Source organism: Serinus canaria, chromosome 6, assembly GCF_022539315.1.
Source record: "Serinus canaria isolate serCan28SL12 chromosome 6, serCan2020, whole genome shotgun sequence".
Classification (NCBI taxonomy): domain Eukaryota; kingdom Metazoa; phylum Chordata; class Aves; order Passeriformes; family Fringillidae; genus Serinus; species Serinus canaria.
Genome location: NC_066320.1, coordinates 2,239,135 through 2,260,172, shown reverse-complemented (window position 1 = coordinate 2,260,172; position 21,038 = coordinate 2,239,135). Strand labels below are relative to the sequence as shown.

General features: G+C 49.4%; 1 protein-coding gene across 1 annotated transcript in view; it reads left to right on the top strand.

The window, feature by feature from the left end:
• The window catches only part of CDH23 (cadherin related 23), a 181,110-nt gene that overhangs the window by 51,117 nt on the left and 108,955 nt on the right, over positions 1–21,038 (top strand). Inside the window, 1 exon segment of the mRNA XM_050976130.1 lies at positions 17,935–18,129. Within this exon segment, the coding sequence (XP_050832087.1) occupies positions 17,935–18,129 (195 nt within the window).

The following is a 21,038-nucleotide window of genomic DNA, read 5'->3' as shown; positions in this document are numbered from 1 at the left end:
AAATTCTTAGACATTTTTTCTATTTGTTTGCCTTTGGTATCTTTCTGTTTTTTCCGAGATCTATTTCTGCTTGGTTAAAAACACCTTTTTTTTGTTTGTGGTCAACATGTCCTTTGCTCTAGTCATAAAACCTCCTTGTAACTTAACCTTTGCTTTCTTAGCTGTCCACTAAGACTGGCTCAGCAATCCTCAATTTACACATCTATTATTCTTCTGTGTCAAAACTTGCTTCCACCTCTATTTTGCTCTCAGGTTCTACATTCAGACAGCTTTCTGCCAAGAAAAGCTTTTCACAGATGACTGTGAAACTTTCTTGTCAAACTTCCACCCTTCCCAACACCATGGCTTTGTGGAGAGGTGTAAAACAGATTCACTCATCGTTTTGGGGGGGATGTTGATGGTTCTGTAGGATGGGCCTTGTGTGTGGCTGCAGTGTGGAGAGCATGGAAACTGGGGTTCAAAAAGTGCTGGTGGAGCACCACAGCAGGGATCTGACAGATGTGGTTTGTTAGTGGCTGCAGAGGTGCTTTGGGGGAGAAGAATTGCAGCCCCACACTTTTTTCCTGCAGCCTCTTTTTGCTGCCTTTCTGGAGGAAATGAATTTGTAGGGAATTATTGAACTTGATGGAAGGTTCACACAGTATGTATTGGTGTGTGAAACTTTGAGACAAGAAATGTTGACTTAGAAATGTTGTAGGATAGGACAGACATGGTTGAGAGAGAAATACAACTAGAAACAAGTTTCAAAGGATGGTCTTGTAAATAAGACTAGAGACTTTGGAGCAATAGGACTGTGCAAGATGCACTGTAGGAAGATACATTTTGCAGAGGCCAAAATGCCTGAGCCCATTTTCCCTAAAATCCCTGTCAGGATGTTACCTGGCACCTTCCAGGGGGCACCAGGGGAAGAGAAGAGCTCCTTTTTGCAAGAGGAGGGCCTCAGGAAGCTGGGGGATGATGGCACAGCCATGTTTTGCTGCCAGACTTCCCCATCCCTGCCCGAGCATCCCCAGGCTGAAGGCACGCCCTGGCATCCTTCCGAAGGCAATTCTCATTCAGCCAGCAGTGGTTTGGAAATAGTCACTCATCAGGCACTTATGGATCTTTCAAGCACCTTTCTCTCCCTAATAATCCCACCTCTTGGGAGGTATTGATTCTCCTCTGTTGGCTGCCTCTTGGTATTCCACAGTCTGTGCGAGCCCGTGGAAATCGCTGCGCTGTCATTTTCACGCAGCAATCGCCTGCTCCTCACTCCTTCCATCCCCAGCCCCTTCCCTGAGATCTCAACTCTGCTTTGACAAACCACCTTGGAAGGAAGATGGGCTCAGGGGGTGGGAAGAGGGCTCACACAACAAAAACTCTGGGGAGTGATTGACTCAAAGGTGCTCAGCTGGGTTTTGGGGGTGTTTTTTGGACATCCAACACAAGAGGGATGCCGTGGCTTCCCAGCCTGCAAATGTGACTTCATGCCTTGCTTTTTATGCCAATAAAATAGGAAATTCTTCACCTGGCTCCTGGAGAGATGGGGGCAGCTGTTTTCCAAGTCATCCTCAATCCTCTGCTGGGGAATGGGCTCCTTCCAGTACCTGGAGGAGCTTTAGATGGGGGAAGGGGGAATGGCTTCACTGCCACAGGGCAGGGCTAGATGGCTTGGGATATTGGGAAAAATTGTTCCCTGTGAGGGTGGGCAGGCCCTGGCACAAAGTGCCCAGAGAAGCTGAGGCTGCTCCATCCCTGGAAGAGCCCAAAGGGGCTTGGAGCAGCCTGGTCTAGTGGAAGTGTCCCTAATGAGAAGGTCTTTAAAGTCCTTTCCAACCTAAACCCTCCTGGGACTCCTCTCACCCTCCAGAAGGTCATCCTTTGGTTTGGGATTACAGTTCACCCATCTGAGGAGGGGCAGATTTGGGAATTCACTTTGATCCCATTTTAGGTGATTTTTCTTTTCTCTCTGGGTGAGCACAGGTTGAAGGACAGGAGGATTTGCAGCAGTGGGGTTTCCTCCAGCCCTGCCTGCTGTGGCACAGGAGCTGCACCCCCCAGGAGTGGCACCGAGTCTCACCTCCAAACTCGAAGGCATTTTGTTATTAAAGCAGCATGCCTGGGCAGTGAGGGCTCTCACTTGAACAGAATCCCCATTCTAGCAGAGAATAAATTAAAAAGCCAACTGGCCATGGCTGCCTGAGGAGCGCCGGGACCAGAGATAGGGCCAGAAGTCAGATAACAAACAGTGTCCAAAATTGCAGCGCCTGGTGCATGGCGTGAAATTAAAACCTTCCCTGCCTCCTCCTGCACGCTGGAACAAAACAGCTCCTGACACAGTCTGCCAGCACCAGGAGTGAAGGGGAGAATAATTAAATACCTGGGAGTTTTTGCATCTGAGGGAAGGGAAGGGATCAGGCTTTTGTGCCGTGGTTGTCAGCGGTTTGGTCCTGCAGCTGGCTGAGCACCTTTGAGTCAATCACTCCCCAGAGTTTTTGTTGTGTGAGCCCTCTTCCCACCCCCTGAGCCCATCTTCCTTCCAGGGTGGTTTGTCAAAGCAGAGTTAGATCTCAGGGAAGGGACTGGGGAGGAAGGAGTCAGGAGCTGTGTGAAAATGACAGCGCAGCGATTTCCACGGGCTCGCACAGACTGTGGGGCACCAGTCTGGGCTGCCCTGCTACCCAGATGGGCAGGAATCTGCCTTTTTTCCCACTGTTTTGTTGGCTTTTCCTCTGGGTTTGGTGCCTCCACCTTCCCTGTGAGGCTCAGCTCTGGAATGTGCCCGTGTGGAGCTGGCTGTTCTCTCTCCATCCCTCAGGAAGGACATTTCTCTGGAGTTGCCACCCAGGAGTGATGAAGAGGGCAGCACTTTTTAATCAAAGTTACATTAGGTGGAGCTGATATTATTCACTCTGCTTTATTGCAGCTATTTTTACACAGGGGTTAGAAGTTAATACTACCCAGAGAGCCTGGTTTTGCTGGATTCTGGCAAGCCCCAAAATCCATCAGCACATCCAGGCAGGGCAGGAAAGAGCCCAAGCAAAAATAAGTTCACTAGATGAACTGGGAGGGAAAAAAAATAAAACCAAAGAAAAAAACAGTTAAAAACCCAAACCTTTTATAAAAAACCAGACCCTTGATAATTGAGGGTCTGGTCTGGAAGGGCAAAACCCAGGCAGGACCATCAGCTGCAATCAGCAGAAGGATGAGCTGCTCCAATCAGCACGGGAAGGGGAGCAGGAGCCTGGCAGGAGGGCTGGGAGGGAGGGATGCAGGGTTGGTTTTTCCCTGCCCTGGCAAATGCTCCTGACTCTCTCCTGCTCCTCAGCCACACCGCAGGTGATAAGGCTGGGTCTGCTCCTGGTGGGGGGTGGCAGCACTCAGGGGAAGGCTGGGACTGGAGACAGTGCCTCAGAGGGAATGGTTTCAGCAAGGAAGGTTCTGCCAGGGTTAAGTGGGTTTGGGTCTCTCTGGGTTTGGGGTTTTTCCCCCCCACTCAAGGAATGTGAATTCCTTGGGCCTGGCAAGGATGCTGGCAGAGCTGGGATCTCCTCTGCTGCTTGCAAGAAGAAAGCAGGTTCAAAATGTGGTGAGCTGGGGGAGGGAAGGATGGAGTCATTGCTCTGTTTCTAGAAAAGGACAAAAGTGCAGGTTTTTTTCTTTCTCGTTTGCTTTCTCTCTCCTTCTCCTTTCCCACCTTGTTCCTGCTCTTCCACACAGGTGTCCCATGCTGGAGTGTGCTCTGTAAGCCTTTTCCTGCTGTGTTATCCCTGCAGGAGATGTTGTGGTGAGCTTTCAGGACCCCATTGCCTTGGATCTTGTGATGTTCCCAGTTCAAACAAACCCCAACACACCAGCCAAGCCCTATTTCATAAAACACCAGGTCTTTTAAAAGGTATTTTTAAAACCTGCTTGACATAACTGGTGTCACTAGTAGATTGCTTTGACCCCTCTTCTGATGTGACTTCCCAGTGTGCTTGGCCAGTTCTTTGGGCTGGATTGTAGAGGCTGGCTCCTTTGGCAACACCAGGAGAAATCAGAGGGAAAAATTGTTTGTCTCAGCACAGAGGTTGGGACACTTCAGGCAGACACATGCCATTGCAGGAAAAAAAAAGGTTTTTGAGAAGTTTTTGCTGCCATCCTTCCCCAAACCATTTAGGAGGTTAGGGGGGAGCTTGAAGGAGAGGTCAGGTTTTCAGAGGGGGTTATCAAGCTAATGTTGAGGACTGGCTCCACACTGGCAAAGAGCAAGTGTGGGTTGGATATTGGGGAGAAATTCTTCCCTGTGCTTCTAAATCCCCAAGAGACAGCCTGAGCAGGAGGTGAGGAGACTTTTCAAGCTGCCAGGCAGTGCAGACAGGCTGGGGTGCAGAGGGACAGACCCAGGGCTGCTCCCCTCAGGGGTTAAATCCTAGCACAAACACCTGATTTCTAATGGCACTTATCAAAAGCACAGCTGATGGAGTAGACCCACAAAATAAATCAGGTTGGACGTGGTTTAGATACATCAACAAGTTAAAAATAACTTTTCCCTTTTCTCTCTTATTTCCTGAATGTCTCATCCCCGAGCACGACACAAGGCACCCAGAATCACCAGGAATCTTCTCATAGTTAGGGTGGGAAGGGACCTTAAAGCTCATCTAATTCCAACCCCCCACACCTTCCACTATTCCAGGCTGCTCTAATCCCATCCAACCTGGCTTTGGACACTTCCAGATCCAGGGGCAGCCACACCTGTGCCAGGGCCTCACCTCCCTCTGAGTAAAAAAATCTCTTTCTCACATCTAAACTAAATCTCTCCTCTTTCAGTTTAAAGATGATACTTTTTTTTTTAAAGATGATATTTTTTAAAGATCATGCTTTTTTTTCCCCATTTGGGAAAAAAAACCCTTCTTAGGATTGCTGGCTTCCCTGTCTTTATAAAGTGTCTGATTTGTTCAGCCTAGCTCCTGCCTGGGTTTTCCTGCAGTTCAAGGCCGAGTCAGCCTCCATATATTGTATTTTAAAAGGCTGTTCCCTGTGTGAAAAACACCAATCACTTGTTTTTAAAATGTTAAAGGTTAATGATAATAAAATGGGTATGAAAATAGTAATATAATTAGAGTCATAATTTGGACAATTAGGATTTAGGACAATAAAAGCAAAGAGTTACAGACAGTCCGGGTGCCTCTTTCTGGCCAAAATAAGCCCGAAAAAGGCCCCGCCCTAACAGAGGATTAACCCTTAAAAGCCACAGCCTGTTGCATATTCATACACCTCATCCATGGTGCATCAATTCCATTCAAACCCAGGATTCTGTCTGGGCAGGGTCAGCTTCTTCCTCTGAATCCTGACAGTGTCCTCAGGGCTGAGTGAGGCAGGAAGAACTCGATAATGGAGCAATAAATTCTCTTTCTCTGAAAGATTTGGGTGTTCTCTGGCTGCTGTCTCACTGTTAGTCCTTTCTTTAAAAAAAACTATCTTACACAGCATAGTTTCTATTTTACCATTGTGTTATAACCTAAAACTGTATTTAACACACTACTTAAGAAAATGAATACAGCACAACTTTCTAACACAGCACATATCACATTCATTTGAATATTTCAATCACAAAATACGCATTTTTCACACCTGCACATCCCACTGTCCCAGGGGCAGTGGGACACAGGGAATTGGGAATTCTCCTGTGGGAAGTGGTGCTCTGGCTGTGGCAGGAGCCCTTCCAGCTGGAGTTTGCTGCCTCAGCACAGCCCAGCCCGATGAGGAGACCCCAGCTGAACCCACATCGATCCCTCCCCTGCTAATGAAGCCATCCAGGGGAAGACAGGGAAGTATTTTCTGAACCAGCACAGCTGTATGGATTTTGTGTTCACTGGTGTCGAGGGTGGGTGCCTGCTCTCAGGCTGCTGCAGAGTTTTCTTTTTGATGGATCTTTGGGATTTACAAATCCCAGATTTCAAAGGGAGCTGTGGGGTTTTTTCCTTTGTTTTCTGGGGGCATGTTACTCGCTCCTCCCACGGTCAGAGGTGGGCTGCTCTGTGCTGGGGAAGGTGCTTTCAGCAGATGAATGAGCAGTAAAATAAATAAATAAGGTAGAAAAGCAGGCCTGGCTAAAATGAGAGTGCAAGAGATGGGGCAAGGAAAGGTGATCCTCTTTCCAGGGTTACACGTGCTCCATCAGAGGGTCCTTGAGCATTCAAGAGAAGGGGATAGTGACAAGTGCTGGCACAAGAGGAGATAGCAAGAAGGCAGTGAAGTGACAAAGCAAGTCCCAGCTCTTCCTGGCCAGCTTGGTGGCCATCCAAGGTGCCTCAGGGAGGAGGCATGGAGAGGGACATGTGGCTAGATAAGCATCCCTAGATTCCATGTATATATTTGCAGTATGTTGTAGAAATGAAGACAATACCTAATGACTCGTGGCTATTGTTTGAAGTGCCCCACTGTTAGAGATTTATTTGTCATTTCTTGTAGAAACACCGGTGATAATGAATTCATTTGTATTAATGGGGGTGCCGTGGACTTCAGCTGATATCCCACATTAATTAATGTACCATTAAAAGGAAGTGGCACCCAATTAATATCAAGTGGGAGCGGTGTCCTGTCATTAGGGGTTCATTTGTAATGCATTGTTTGAATGCTCAGCCTTAATGGAAGTCATTTGCCATCCAGAGCATCACCCAGTGGGCTGCCATGGGGTGCCAGACAGTGAAAGTTAGTGGCAACTGCAGAAAAAAAAAAAAAAAGGAAAAAAAGGATATTAAAAAAACCCCGGAATCTGTCGGGTTTATGGCATAGCCCTCAAGCAGGGATTGGAAAAAGGATTTCTTGTCTCACCCCACACTGAATGCTGGCTGGTAGTAGTGGTAAATCACTCTGGTGGCTTGACTTTGCCACTGAATTTTGATCTTGAGGGCAGGGACGGTGGAAAATCCGCCTGGATTCTGTAACCCCCTGCCTTTGTTTCCCTAACCAAAAGCAGCCACTGCAGGAGGGCAGACCTTGACTGTGGCCACCTGGATCCACCTGCTCCGTGCCCACCATCTCCAGGAAGATGAGAGCCAAAGGGGTGCCGGGCCATCTGCCATGGATGCCCTTGCAGAGAGTTTGGAGACTGCTCCAGACGCCTTTTTCCAGCAGGAAAATCACACCAGCAGGAGAAATGGGATGCTGCTGAGGCCGGGGGCTCTCTGACTGACAGGTTTTCGCATTCCTGGCGCTTGTGTCTGACTTTCAAATGTCTCGTTAGACCATCTTGGCTTCCCATCTGCTGTCTCCAAAACTGGGACTGACCTACCAGCAGCCAAGGAGGGAAGCACAGTCTGCCTCCCAGCCCTTGCCCTGGCCCTGCACGCTCCTCGAAGGCTGGAGATGCAGAATGGGAGAGAAATGGGGCTTTTGTGATGAAATTTGGCTGTGGATGCTGAGTTGGTGAAGTGGCAATTGCATCACCACCCTTTTCTTCTGTCCCCTCCCACGGCAGTGGGAAGCTGCTGCCTTTTGTGAGTTGGAGCTGGGTGATCTTTAAGGTCCTTCCCTACCCAACCCCCAAACCATTTTAGGATTCCATGATTCCTCTCCTGGTCTTTCCCCTCCAGACCTGTGCTGCAGAAGTCACTGGTGCCACCAGGAGCCCCCAGCTCCTGGGGGTGCTGTGCCATGGATCAGCCACCACGTTGGCAAGGGCCAGGTTCTGTCTGGTGGGCATCGGGGGGGGATCTCTGGGCTGGAAAAAGCAAGCAGGTTTATCCCACGGGATACCAGAGGATCCTCTGCTCAGTGTGGCTATTTGCCCTCTGCCTCTGAGTGCCATTGTCCTGCCAGCATGGCGAGTTCCCCCGTGGCTGGGGGGCTGTGATGTCCCTTCCTCGTACTTTGGGCTGTGGCTGCAGTGAAGGAGCGCTCTCAGCTCCGAGTGTGGTTATCCAGCAGCTAATTCCTCTCCAGCTCCTGTAAAGCATCCATCCATTCCAGCTGTGTTTATGGTGTTTTCAAAAGCCCCTCAATTGAATTATAGCTCTGCGGTGGCTGTTCGCCAGTGTCACCCGATGATGAGGGAGGTCACTTAATAGAGAGGGCCACAAGAGGTACATATTAATGAGAGCTGATTGAAAGGTGGGGTGGATTTCCACTAAAAAGAGGGGGGAAAAAAATTTGTACAAAGGGAAATTATCAGGTTTTAAAACCAAACTTAGAAATTGGAAATTGCCTGGCTCGGACGAGCAGTAATGCAATTAATAAATGTAATTAAAAGTGCAATTAAGAACACAGGAATTGGGAGTCTGTGCACATCCGTGTGAGCGTTCTGAGCTGGCACACGGGCCAGGGACCCAGTCTGGCAACCCGGGATGGAGCATGGGCACAGAACCCAAACCACGGCGCTGGCTTTTTCCTCTCGGCAGGGGCTGGAAGAGGGGCTGGAAGAGGGGCTGGCGCTCGCTGGGGCTCTGCTTCTGCCGCTATTTCCTGCAGCAAGCCACACCTGGGCAGGGATAGGTGACTTAAATCAGCCCAGGATGAGCGAGACAGAGACCCAGGTGTATCAGGGGCATAGTTGGAATCCACGTCAGCTCTGTTGCACAGCACGGCTGCCTTCAGCAAGAAGCACTGAGCCCTCTTTGCCGCCGGCAATGATTCGGGGTCGGCGGGATCGGCTTTGCCTGGAGCGCTGGGATGCGCGCAAAGCTCCTTCCATCCGCCCCACTGCACCGTGAGAGGCCGGGAGGAGAGGGAAAAGAGCCGCCAGGAGAGGCAGCAGGGAATTATTTAAGAGTAATAGGTTGACCTGTGCTGTAAGAGGAGCGAGGAGCAGCCGAGCATCTCCTGATGGGAGCGGTCAGCTCCAGCCTTGCTGCGGGGCAGGGGGGCGCAGGAGAGGGGTGGCGAGGTCTCGGGTTTCTGGGGTTGAGATGACCCCCGAGGTATTAGAAACTCATTTTTCCCAGCCCGAGACCAAAGAAGATGTCGGGATTCCTCGGCTCTGGTTTTTAAGGTTGTTTATTTTTCCTTATCTGTTACATTCTCTCTCTGACCTGCTGAGGTCTGTCCAGCAGGTCAGTTTGTGGCACAGTCCCTCCCCTCGGAGTGGTGTTAGTTTTTTATACTAAAAACTACCTGTACTTTATTTACAATAATTTCCCAATACCTATCTCCTATGTTAGACAGTCTGTCCCTAAAGCAATCCAGAAGTGTCACCATCCCAGCAGAAGGTGGAGGACAAGAAGGACAGGACACACACAGACCCCTCCATTTTCCCTTTTGACCCCCCATTCTAAACCCCCAAAATTCCACTTTTTCACCCTGTGACAAATTCACCATCATTCTACTCAAACCCTTGTGCCTTGTAAATCCTCACACAAAGTTGGGAATTGTTTCCATGAGCTAAAATGGAAGGCACAGGTGTCTTTGACTCTGTGCCAAGGTCTCTGAGCCCCTTGCCAGGGTCTCAAGTCCTCCAGGGAAGCCAGAGGGATGTCCTGGGTCCTGGCAGCGAGGCTGTGCCAGGGAGGAATCAGAGCTGGCTGCTCCATGCGTGCCCCCCGGCCCGTTTGTGTCGCCTCATCTCACCGACCTTCCGCCAGCTGCTCGGCCAGATTGCTGCTGCTTCTCCACATTTATTTGCATGGCTGCAGCATGCATCAGCATCCTAATCATCCCCACCAGCCTCTGCTGGGTGACTTTGCCCTGGGAGGTCAGATGGAGGTCCTCTACAGAATCACAGAATCTCTGGGTTGTGTTGGAAGAGACCTCCAAGATGATCGAGTCCAACCCAGCCCCAACACCTCCACTAAACCCTAGCACCCAGGGCCATTTCCAGTCTGTTTTTAAACACATCCAGGGATGGTGACTCCACCACCTCCTCAGGCAGGCCATTCCAGAACTTTATCACTCTTTCCATTAAAAACTTATTCCTAATATCCAACGTATAATTCCCTTGGTGCAGCTTGAGGCTGTGTCCTCTGGTTCTGTCAGTGCTGCCTGGAGAAAGAGCCCAGCCCCACCTGAGCACAGCCACATTTCAGGGAGCTGTTGAGAGTGATGAGGTCACCCCTGAGTCTCCTTTTCTCCAGGCTGAGCACTCCCAGCTCCCTCAGTGGTTCCTCACAGGGTTTGTGTTCCCAGCCCCTCTCCAGCCTCGTTGCCCCCTCTGGATGCGCTCCAGCCTCTCAATGTCTTTCCTAAACTACATGGCCAGCCACTGGAGAGGGGCATCTGGCATGGTGGGATGAGCCCCAAATACACCAAAACAGGCATTTCTGGTGCCCAGCCTTCTCCTGAGAAGGTTGTTGTGGTTCAAGCCCAGCCAGCAGCTCAAAGCCACTCAGCTGCTGGCTCTGGGTGTTGGAAAAGTGGATGCGCTGAAGGGAGTGTCTGGAGAATGAACTCCTCTGCTTCATCACCCACTTTTGCAGCCTTTTTGTTGTTGTTTTGTTTTGTTGTTGTTTTCCCATGGGAAAGGAGAGCCTTTTCACAAGAATCACTTGAGTTGGAAAGGACCTCTAAGGTTCTTGAGGCATTAACCCAGCACTGCCATGTCCCCAGGTGCCACAGCCACACATCTTTTAAATCCCTCCAGGGGCAGGGACTCCACTTCCTTGGGCAGCCTGGGCCAGTGCTGGACAGACCTTTTCTGTTGGGCTTGCAGGGCCTGGTTTTTGGAAGAAGAAGTGAGCCAAACTCCCTTACCCTGGCTCCCTGTGCTGTCAGTGGGAGGGAGGAATTGGGGAAAGAAATGGTGTTTGCTAAGGACTTATTTTGCTTCTCATTATCCTCCTCTGATTTTGGTAGTAATAAATCAACTTTCTACTTCTAAGTTGAGCCTTTTTTGCCCCTGGAGTGCTTTCCCCAGTCTTTAACTCATGAACCCTCTGTTTAAATTCTCCTCTCCTCTGCCCAGCTGTGGCAGGGGAGGCTGAGTGAGCGGCTCTCGCTGGTGCCTGGTGTTTGGCCACTGTCAAAGCACACCACCTTTCCATGAAAAAAAAAATTCCTGCTATTCAATCTAAACCTCCCCTGGCACAACTGGAGAGGAACAATTTGTGGCAGACGAGAGGAGGCGGTGCCCTGAGTTTTTCCAGGTGTCCCTCAAGTTCACTGTGGCCATGTAACCTCATCATGGACACATCATGGAATGGTCTGGGATGGAAGGGACCTTAAAGGCCCCCTGGTTCCAACCCCCTGCTGTGGGTAGGGACACTCTCCACTATCCCAGGTTGCTCACACTGTGACCCCAGAGAGGGCATCTCCTCTGGGTTGTCATCTACCTTGTATTGCCACATTGTGGTGGAGCAGCATCCACCCAAAATTTCATTACCAATGCATATTACAGCAGGGTTCATAACAAGACAATAAAAACTACTGGTGTGGCCAGAGAGTGAGGTGTAAATATTTTTTAAAAATCCCTTTTTGGTAACCTCTTCTTCAGCCTCAATTGCCCTTCTGCAGAGGATGTTGCATAAGGCTGTGGTGTCCCAGCTGTGGGGGTCACCAGGGCACGTCTGTGTCTGGTAACTCTTGCTGGGGGTCACACGGGAGGTGACAGCCCAGGGCAGCAGTTTGTTCTGGTGGGCTGTGCTGGGGCCATCCCATGGCAGCTCTGGGATGGAAACAACTCCCTGGGAGGGTGGCAGGAGGATGGAGCTGAGGGGCCCTGTAGCCCCACATTTCTCTTTACATAGAAAAGCAAGGCACAATTCTTCCCAAGAATATTCCTGGGATTCGCATTCTCTGAACCTCAGAGAAAGGAAAACACAATTCTTATCATTTGCTGTGCCTGTGTTTGTGCCAGAGTGGAATGCAACATGGAGATTGTTTATCCAAAGTCAGGGTGCTTTGTTTCCTTGGACTATCAGGGCCAGGTGTGTGTGTGTGTGTGTGTGTCAGGTCTGTGGGGTGACAGTCACGAGATTCTGTGCAGGGTGTGCAGGGTGGAGTGCTTGTCAGGCTCAGTTTTAGATGTGTAAAACCATATAGTATAATAAAGCAATTAATTATCCTTCTGATATCCATGGAGCCCTCCTCATCCTTCTCTTCCCCTGTTGGGGCCATCACAGCACTGCTGTAGGGCCCAGCAACGGGGCAAGAGGCACCAGGCAAAAACTGATGCACCTGAACATGGGGAAGAACTGTCCTGGGCAGTCACTGAGCACTGGAACAGATTGTCCAGAGAGGGTGTGGAGTGTCCCTCTCTGGGGAAATCCCAGAGCCCTCTGGACACGATCCTGTGCCATGTGCTCTGGATGGCCCTGCTAGAGCAGGAAGGTGGGAGCAGAACACTGTGGTCAGAGCCATTCTGTGATCCTGGCTTTATTTGTGGTTTCTCACCTCTGCACTGCTCAGAGAGAGGCAAGGTTTTGCTCTCTCCTCTGCCTCTCCTGTGTGCAGCAGCACCCTTACATGTTTGAACAGGGATTTTAGGGTTTAGCTCCTTATTTTAGCACAGACCTGTCCTTGCTGCTGGGGATCCACAGGAACAGAGCAGTTTCCTTATGATTAAGGAGCTCTTGCATTATTGTTCAGTATTTCTTTTTGGACCCCCCCCCAAACTTCTTCCAATAATTTTTTTTTTTTTAATTTTCTTACTCATTTTTTGCAACATAAGGAAGGCACAAAGGGCATCATCACCACTTAGCACCCCAGAGCCCTTTTCATTCCTGGAGCTGCTCTGGGGGGTCCTGGGTGCTGGAGCTGCTCCTGCTGAGCTGCCAGGTGAAGGAAGGGGTGCTGGAGACAGGTCAGGAGCAGGTCCCACTCCTGTTTGCCCTCCTCCTCCCCCCCAACAGGCTGCATCTGTCTGCATGTTTATTTTTAATCTCACATCTGCTGGCGTCGTAACAAAGATTTAATGACATGACACAGTTTTGTCACCAGTTCTTTTTTCTGTAGTGAATGAAGCTTCCATTGCAGGCTGAAAGCTTTAAAAAATGACAGAATTTGGCAGCTCGTGTAGAAAGCTCACCTGCTTGCCACCAGCACCTGTAGGCTGTTGTCTGCCTGGACAAAAAAAAAAAAAAAAAAAAAAAGATAGATTTTGTTATTTTTGCCTGTTGGTGAGATAAGCATAACCTCAATTAGTCTTTGTTAATGAAGAAAAACCATGCAGGATATGCAGAAGAGTCCTACAAATGCTGAAAAAGCAGAAATATGGTCCAGCCCAGGGCTTTCCAAAGGCATCTCCCTGGCTGGTGTCCTCTGCTCGGTATTTACCATCAAACATAAGCCCCAGGCTCTTCTGTTTATCCAGATGTTTTGCTTCATTGTTTAGATGATGGGCCACAGCTTCTGAGAAATAAAGATGCCAGCTTCCTGCTGAGGAATATCTCGAGCCTGTTTGACCCAGAAATAGCAAGAGGATTTTAAAGACATACTTGTTATGCTTTTTAAGGCAGATGGCCTGAAATTCCTCTGAGTCCTGACTGCCTGCCTGGGCATGAGCATTGATGAGACCTTTTTCCCTGCAGGACTGTTAACATGGGATGTCTGCACCCTACAGCTGGTTTTGCTGGTTTGGGGGAAATTTTTATAATTTTTTTGTTTGTTTGTTTGAACTCGAGCTGCAGAAAAAAAAGATGCATTACCCAGAGCACTCCTTATGGGTCTGCATTCTCTCCCCTGTGTGCTGTTGGGAATAAGGGCATGTGTTTGGTAGTGAAATATTCTCACTGACCTGTGCATTTTGGGCAGAATCAGTGATTTCCCTCTCTGCCTCCTGCAACACTCCTCCTATTGCCTGGAAGCCTTTCTGCTCCCCTCCTCAATCCACTGGGGCTGTGCTTTGCTCATGATCCTGCCCTGGGGTCTCTCTCAGCCCCTCAGATGCTTTGGTGTTGATGTCCATGACTGATTCCCAGGGCCAGATCTTTGTCCAGAGCTGATCCCCTGCTCGTGCAGCTCCTGCTGTCCTGGCCAAGGAAGGGAGAAGCTGTAAAACAAGGATGAAGCCATGGAAGTCAGCCGGCGGTGCCTGCAGAGCCTGGAGCTGACAGCACCAAAGCTGGTGACCTCCGTGTCCCCTCCAGGCAGCTTCTCCTTGGCAAGGACGAGGAGATGAAGTCCCTTCAAAGCCTGCTTTGGGGCTATTGTATGGAGTACAATGCAGGGGAAATCAAGCTCTCCTCTCTCCCAGCCAGCCCAGAGCAGCCCCGTAATCACGGGTGACCAGAGAGGATTTGCATGCTAAAAGCAGTGGCTAGGGGCACTTAAAAAGGAGAGGAAACACATTCATCAAGGCCAGCTTTATCCTTATGAATATTATTATTATTCCCAGGGCAATATAGCCCAGACCCTTCAGTGCAAGCCTGCGTGTGCTCATGCTCTGCCACTCCCTGGGAATGGTTAATTTGTGGTGCTCTGTGTGGTGACATTGGTAATCCCAGCTGGTGGCTCTGGGAAAGGAGCTGAGTCGTTGGAGCACCTGGAGTGAGGTGGTGGAAGCAGCAGCAGGAGGGCTGTGGGATGCTCTGGAGCTGCTCCTGCTGGTGGTGGCTTGGGGGAGGCAGGTAGCCCAAAAGAGAGGCTGGGGAGATGCACTTCTCCTGTCTGGGAGGTGTTTTAGGAGTGCTCAGAAAGCAAACACCCATCACAGCCACCCGTGAAGGGCTTCTTTGTCACCCCCAGCTGACAAAATCCTGCTTCCTGAGCAGTTTAAAGGCCCAAGCCAGGATTAAGGTGCTGAGTGTGTGGCACAAAGTCAAAGCTTTACACGGCAGCAGGGCAGGGCTGGGTTAAGCTTCCAGAAAAGGAGCAGCTGTAAGGCAAAGGGCAGCAAAATTCCAGGACAGATGGGCTGGGGAGGATGTGGTGTCTCCGTTGCTAGGAAGCTTTCAGGATGGGAATGATTTAGGTGGAGCACAGGGGACAGGTTTCTCTTCTGAGGTCCCTTCCAGCTATATCTTTTATGCTTTTGTGACTGCTGATCACCAAAAAACTTGAAAAGCTTTAAAAAATAATCCTCAGGCCATGCCCTGTGAGGCTTTCTAGAGCAGCTTGATTTAGAGGAGGGGGGAAAAAAGGAAAGGAAATGGAAAACCTAAGTGGGAGCTGCAACCTCTCACACCTTGGCAGAAGTGGCACTGACAGAAGGCAAGGGGAATTTTGCTGGAGTCTGAGGTGAGCTGGGGTCCCTGCAATGCCACGTGCCTGGATACAAGGGCAGGAGCATGAGGGATGTGCATGGGATGAGTGTCCTGAGCCTGGATTCCTCAGTGGGAGCTGCAGAGTGTGCCCTGGGTTCCCTGCTCTGCTGTACCAAATCCTGCCACCTGCCTTGAGGGCAAATTTCTGCTGGCCTGACTGGGAAAATGTAGATTCTTTGGTTCTTTGCTGGTGCCATCACCCAGTCTTAAGCTGGTTAAATAAAATTCCCAAGTGTGGAGCCCTTTTCTTATATTTTCTAGTAGAAGTGTTGACTGGGACAACCTTTGGTTTACTGCAAGCCCTGTGGTTCCCAAAAAAACTTGAAATGACTCTGTTTGTTTCTCAGCTTTGGCCAAGAATTTTCTGGGAAGCAGTGCCCCATCTTTTAAACTCTGCCTCTCCTCAAGCTTCCTTTCCATCCTCTCAGCACTTCAGGGTATTTCTCTGTAAGCTGAGGGCGAAGAACTCAATAGGAAAGGAGTTAACAATAAAACACAGAGACTTGGGGAGAGGTTTTCAGCAATAATCCGTATTATCCCAGCTGGCCATAACCAGCCACTGCCAGGTCTCACTTGTGACCTTCGCTGTGTCCCCTTTTGAGGTTTAGCTCCTTGTCAACCCTTTTGATGGTGTCACAGGCAGGGGGACGTGCCCAAGGTGTACCTGGAGCCCCAGCAGAGCCTTTGAGCTGGCAGTCTGTGCTCGTGCCTTTAGGGAGAGACAAGAATATGCATTTTAAGATTTGCATAGGAACATGCAGCTGCTCCACCAAAAATGGATAATTGTTCTCCCCGCTGTGAAGTTAAACAATAAGAAGTGCCAAACTGCACTTGCCATTGCTGATTTTGTGCACTCAGCTGCATATTTTATGCATGTAGATTAGTTCCAGATTTATGACGATGGAACTGTTCATGCCTGCGTTAATCGGGCCAGGTTGTAGTTGCTGTGGAAACTACAACTGACTTTTATGTGAAGTTCTGTGTTGCATTTAATGCTTCTTTTTTTTTTTTTCTTTTTAATTTTCCCTTATTTTTTTAAAGCTCTCCTACGTTTAATACTTTGTGGCGAAAACAGTGAGGGGAGTCAGCGTCAAAAATAAAAGCGCCTTTGGGCAAAAAAACAAGTTTCAGCAAAGAGAGCAATTTTTCTGGAAAGTTGGGATGTCTGGGAAAAATAAGGGTTTGTGATAGAGTGCCACCTTGACCACAGCTGTATAACTATTATTATAAGTGTGTAACAACTATTATAGGCCCTGCAATACTGTAATAAAGAATACAGCTCTGTAACTTATAAATGTCCTGGAAATACAAGGCTGAAGTTGCTGGGTCTCTGGATATCGCTCCTGGTGGGAAAAGGAAATTGCTGGTGTGTGTTTGATGTGAAAATGGTGCACAGTGCTGTGGCAGGCACAGGCCCTTCCAGGCCTCCCTGGGGGTCAGTTCTCCAAGATAGGAAATGCCTGGTCATGATGCCTGGAGCAAAGGAAGCCCCTGTCCCACCTTTGGACCCTTGTTATCTCTCTGTCAGACTACAGGTCACTTCTGCCTCAACCCTTACTACTGGAGTGTTTCCCAAAACTCCTGTACCCTATAAAAGCCCCTATTTCTGCCCAGTTTGGCAGAAGAGCTGTCACTCAGACCCTTTGCAGAAGATACCAATGAAGACACCTCTGTGGAACCTCACACAGCCTCCTCCTCCCTCTCCCTGCTTCTGCCAAAGGCACCTAGCAAGCCAAGAGCCCAAATCACAAATGAGCTGAGAATCACTGGGGCATTTTCAGGGTGGTACCCCAGCCTGTTGCTGGCAGCTTCAGTTCTGGAGAAATCCAGCAAAGTTTGCTGGATTTTGGAGAAATCCGGCAAAGTTTGCGAGTGGCCGCAAAGGGAGACCATTCTCCATGGGGAAAAAGAAGATTTTTCCCCAGGCTCCGGGTATCATATGAGAGGTGGCCTTTAGTGCTCTAAGGACTTGCAGGGTCCTCCTTGGTGGCAGCATTAGTTTTGGAGAAACCCAGCAAAGGTTGCAAAAGTTCAGGGTGGTACCCCAGTGCGCGCAGCTGCCAATGGAGACCATTTTCCATGGAAAAGAGAAGTCATTTCCCCAGGGTCTGAGTGTCAGGCTAGAGGTGGCTTTGGGGGCTCTAGAGCCCCAAAAGAGCTGATCTCACTTAAGAGCTGAGCTTAAATGAGGCTCTGGAGCCTGCCTGAGGGGCCCAGACAGGTCCTGCTTTGCTGTCTGGGACACCCATGGCAGCTGTTTTTGGGGGAGACCCCAAAAAACCCAGAGCCACATTACAGTGTTACTGAAAAGGAAATTCCTGCTGTGAAATTGCCCAGCTAGCTCAGTTGGTAGAGCATGAAACTTTTAATCTCAGGGTTGTGGCTTTGAGCTACACGTTGGGCGCCGCTAGGTGTATTTGTTTTGGTTTAGGGTAAATTTTGGAGAGAATTTTTAAAGGTTTTTATTTTAGTAAAGTAGATTTAATTGGGTTTTTTTTTTTTTTTTTTAATTGGTTTGGGAGAAAATACTTTTCTGGAGAAAAGTGGAAAAAAATGTTTATTAAATAATAACATTTAAATAATAGTAAATAATAAAATTTTTTGTTGTTTTAAAAGAGATGACAAATTGTGAAAGCTTTTTTTGAGTTGTAGTTTAATTTATTTAGATTTTTATTGGGTTTTTTGGTGTTGGAAATGTTATGGTTTAGCTTTGGTTTGGTGGGTTACAGGTGTGAATTGCTGGTGGTTTTTTGGGCCTTTAGTTTAAGAGTAGGTTAAAATAAGTTTAAAGAAAAGGGGGAAAAAAATTACAGCGTTACTGATATTTATTTTTTATCTCCAGAACACCCCGGTGGGCACTCCAATTTTCATCGTGAACGCCACAGACCCAGACCAGGGGGCAGGAGGCAGCGTGCTCTACTCCTTCCAGCCCCCCTCCAGCTTCTTTGCCATCGACAGCGGCCGCGGCATCGTGACGGTGATCCGGGAGCTGGACTACGAAGTCACTCAGGCCTACCAGCTCCAGGTCAACGCCACGGTGAGCCTGAGCCTGGCCTGCAGGGGTTTGTTGCATTTGCTGGGAATGCCTGGAGGTGTTTATTGTGTTTGCTGGGAAAGCCTCAATGAAGGCAGGAATGATGCACCTGACTCCATGTTCTCAGAAAACTAATTACTTTATTATACTATATTACATTGAAGAATACTATACTATACTAAAGAATACAGAAAGGACACTTACAGATTGCTAAAAAGATAATAATGAAAACTCCTGACTCTTTCCAGAGTCCTGGCACAGCTTGGCCCTGATTGGCCAAAGAGTGAAAACAACTCCCAGCAGAATGCAATGGAACAATCACCTGTGGGTAAACAATCTCCAAACACATTCCACATGTGAGCACAACTCAGGAGAAGCAAATGAGATAAGAATTGTTTTCCTTTTCTCTGAGGCTTCTCAGCTTCTCAGGAGAAAAACCCTGGGAGAAGGGTTTTTTTCAGAGAATGTGAATGCCACAGGTGTTGTCTGAGGTTGATGTTGTTGCCCTCCTCTGGCAAATCTGCTTTTGGGCACATCCAGTGTTTTCTGCTTAGCAAGGCGCTGCAGCAGTGCAGTCTCTGGGTGGTTTCAAGTCGCTGTGGGGAGTGGCTGCACCTCTCCAACGGCATCTCCCACGTGCCAGGGGCTTCTGCAGGAAAGGGAAGCAGCTCCTGGGTGATGAAACCCAGTACAGGGCACAGAGACCATTCACAGAATTATAGAATGGTTTGGGTCAGGCACCTTAGAGACCATCCCATTCCAACCCCCCATTCCACCTTCTGCTAGACCAGGTTGCTCCAAGCCCCATCCAGCTGGTCCTGGAGCACTTCCAGGGATGGAACTACATCCACAAATTCCCTGGGCAAGCTGTGCCAGTGCCTCACCACCCTGTGAGTGAAAAATATCTTTGCTATCCTCCAGACTCATTCCTTGTACACTCCTTGATTTATTAGAAGTAGATTCACCTGTATTAAGTTCAAGACATCAAGAGTTGAAATTCTGGTGGACAGAGGAGAAGCCAGGGTTTTAGTTACAGTCAGTGCCACCACACTGGGAGGGGACCCTTGGGATGGGAAATAGTAAATTCATGCCCCATGAGGGTGGGTGTCCAATTCCTGGTGTTCAGTCTGGAGAGAGCTGGAGAATGTCAAGGAGCACACAGGCTGGAGCTCTGGCTGCTGGCTCCTTCCCCACCTCGCACGCAACAGAGGAAGGTGGGATTCAGCCCTGCAATACATCTGCCCACGCTCAGGAGAGGGGGGGAAAACCCTCTCTGCCCCCTCCAGGCAGCTGGCTGGAGCTCTTGGAGCATGTGATTTAATCAAGATCATTGTCTTGATGCAGCACCACAAATGTCAGGAGGACACGGAGGGCTGTGCTTCTCTCTTCGCAGCAGCGGGCCTGGACACTCATTCACTGCAGGGCAAACATCACAGCCTTTCAGCCCAAGCCCTGCTGTGGAATTTGCTCCAGAAACTTGGGGTTTGCTGTTTGTTTTTTTGCTTTCTTATTTTGAAACATACCTCTTTTATTTTAACACTCCAGTACCAAGAGGGCCTCTCTGTTTTTGGCTCCCTTGCCAGTGTCTGTCCCTGACACACTGTCCTGGGATGTGTTACTGAGCTGTCTAGCAGGTTGGAAAATGTGGGGCCAAACACAGTCCCTGGTGGAAATGTAACTTTCTTGCAGGATTCTGATTTCCTTAGGGATGCAATGGTGTCAGCTTGGCCCATCCAGCCCTGCCTGGCCCTGTATCCGAGCAGAGATAAAATGGGGGCACAACTGGAACTTCATGGAATCCCACAATGGTTTGGGTTGGAAGGGGCTGCAAAGTTCATCCCAAACCCCTGCCCAGTTCATCCCAACACCCTGCCATAGGCAGAGACCCCTTCCACTATCCCAGGTTGCTCCAAGCCCTGTCCAGCCTGGCCTTGAACACTTCCAGGGATGAAGCAGCCCTGGAAGCTTTTCTGGGCAACCTGTTACTTGCTCAATACACTTCTGGCATTCAGTTCTTTCCAGCTTGGGGAATCCAAGGACTTAAATGTTGTCTCTGGACCGGGCTGGGTGGCAGCTGTGGCAATACCTCCTTGCCTTGGTCAGTGCTAGTAATTCCTAGAAGGAGAAGGATAAGAAACCCCAGGGCAAAGCTGTGCTGGGAAAGAAATGTGAGAGTTGCACCAGTGTGGCAGGAGCTGGAAGAGCAAATGCAGAATTTGGTCTGCCTGATGAGCAGTTTACATGGTCCGGGGTGGGAAATGGGGTGATGGTGGCTCCAGGGTGGCTCAGGGATTGCTGAGGAGCATGGGTGCAGGAGTGGTTCCATCCCAGGAATGAAGGCAGCAAGCACAGAAAAAGGCTGGAAAGGACAGCAGGAGAGACTGGAAGCATTATTGGTTTTTTAGTGCTATCTGTGACGCCTGAAACAAAATTTAAGAGTTGAAAGGGAGGGGAAGGAACATTATCTGAAGAAACAAAGGACTTGAACCTGATGGCACGAACAGCAGAGTCAGAATAAGCATCCACCCAGGCCACAGACACCGAGCCCTGCGGGTTAAGAGGATAATGTACAAGCTGACTTGTTGAATAGAGTTTAAATTAACATTAATCTTCTGGCAATCAGTCTTTGCCCCTGCTCAGAGCTGCTTTGGAGGAGTGTGTGGTAGCCTCTGATGGTCACCTTCCAGCAGAGTGCCTGATTGGGGGCCCTAAGGAGACACTGATTCCCTCCCCTCCGTGTGCTCCCTTTGCTCCTGCCCTTAGCAAAGGGCTGGGGGCTCTGGGGTCTCTTCTGAGCACCCGTGGGACAAGGCTTCAGCAAGAAAAGCAGTGGCAGCAGGAGAAGCTGGTGGCAGTGCCTGCTGCTGTGGCATTGGCTGCTGGAGGAGGGACGTGCTTGGGAAAGAGCCCGA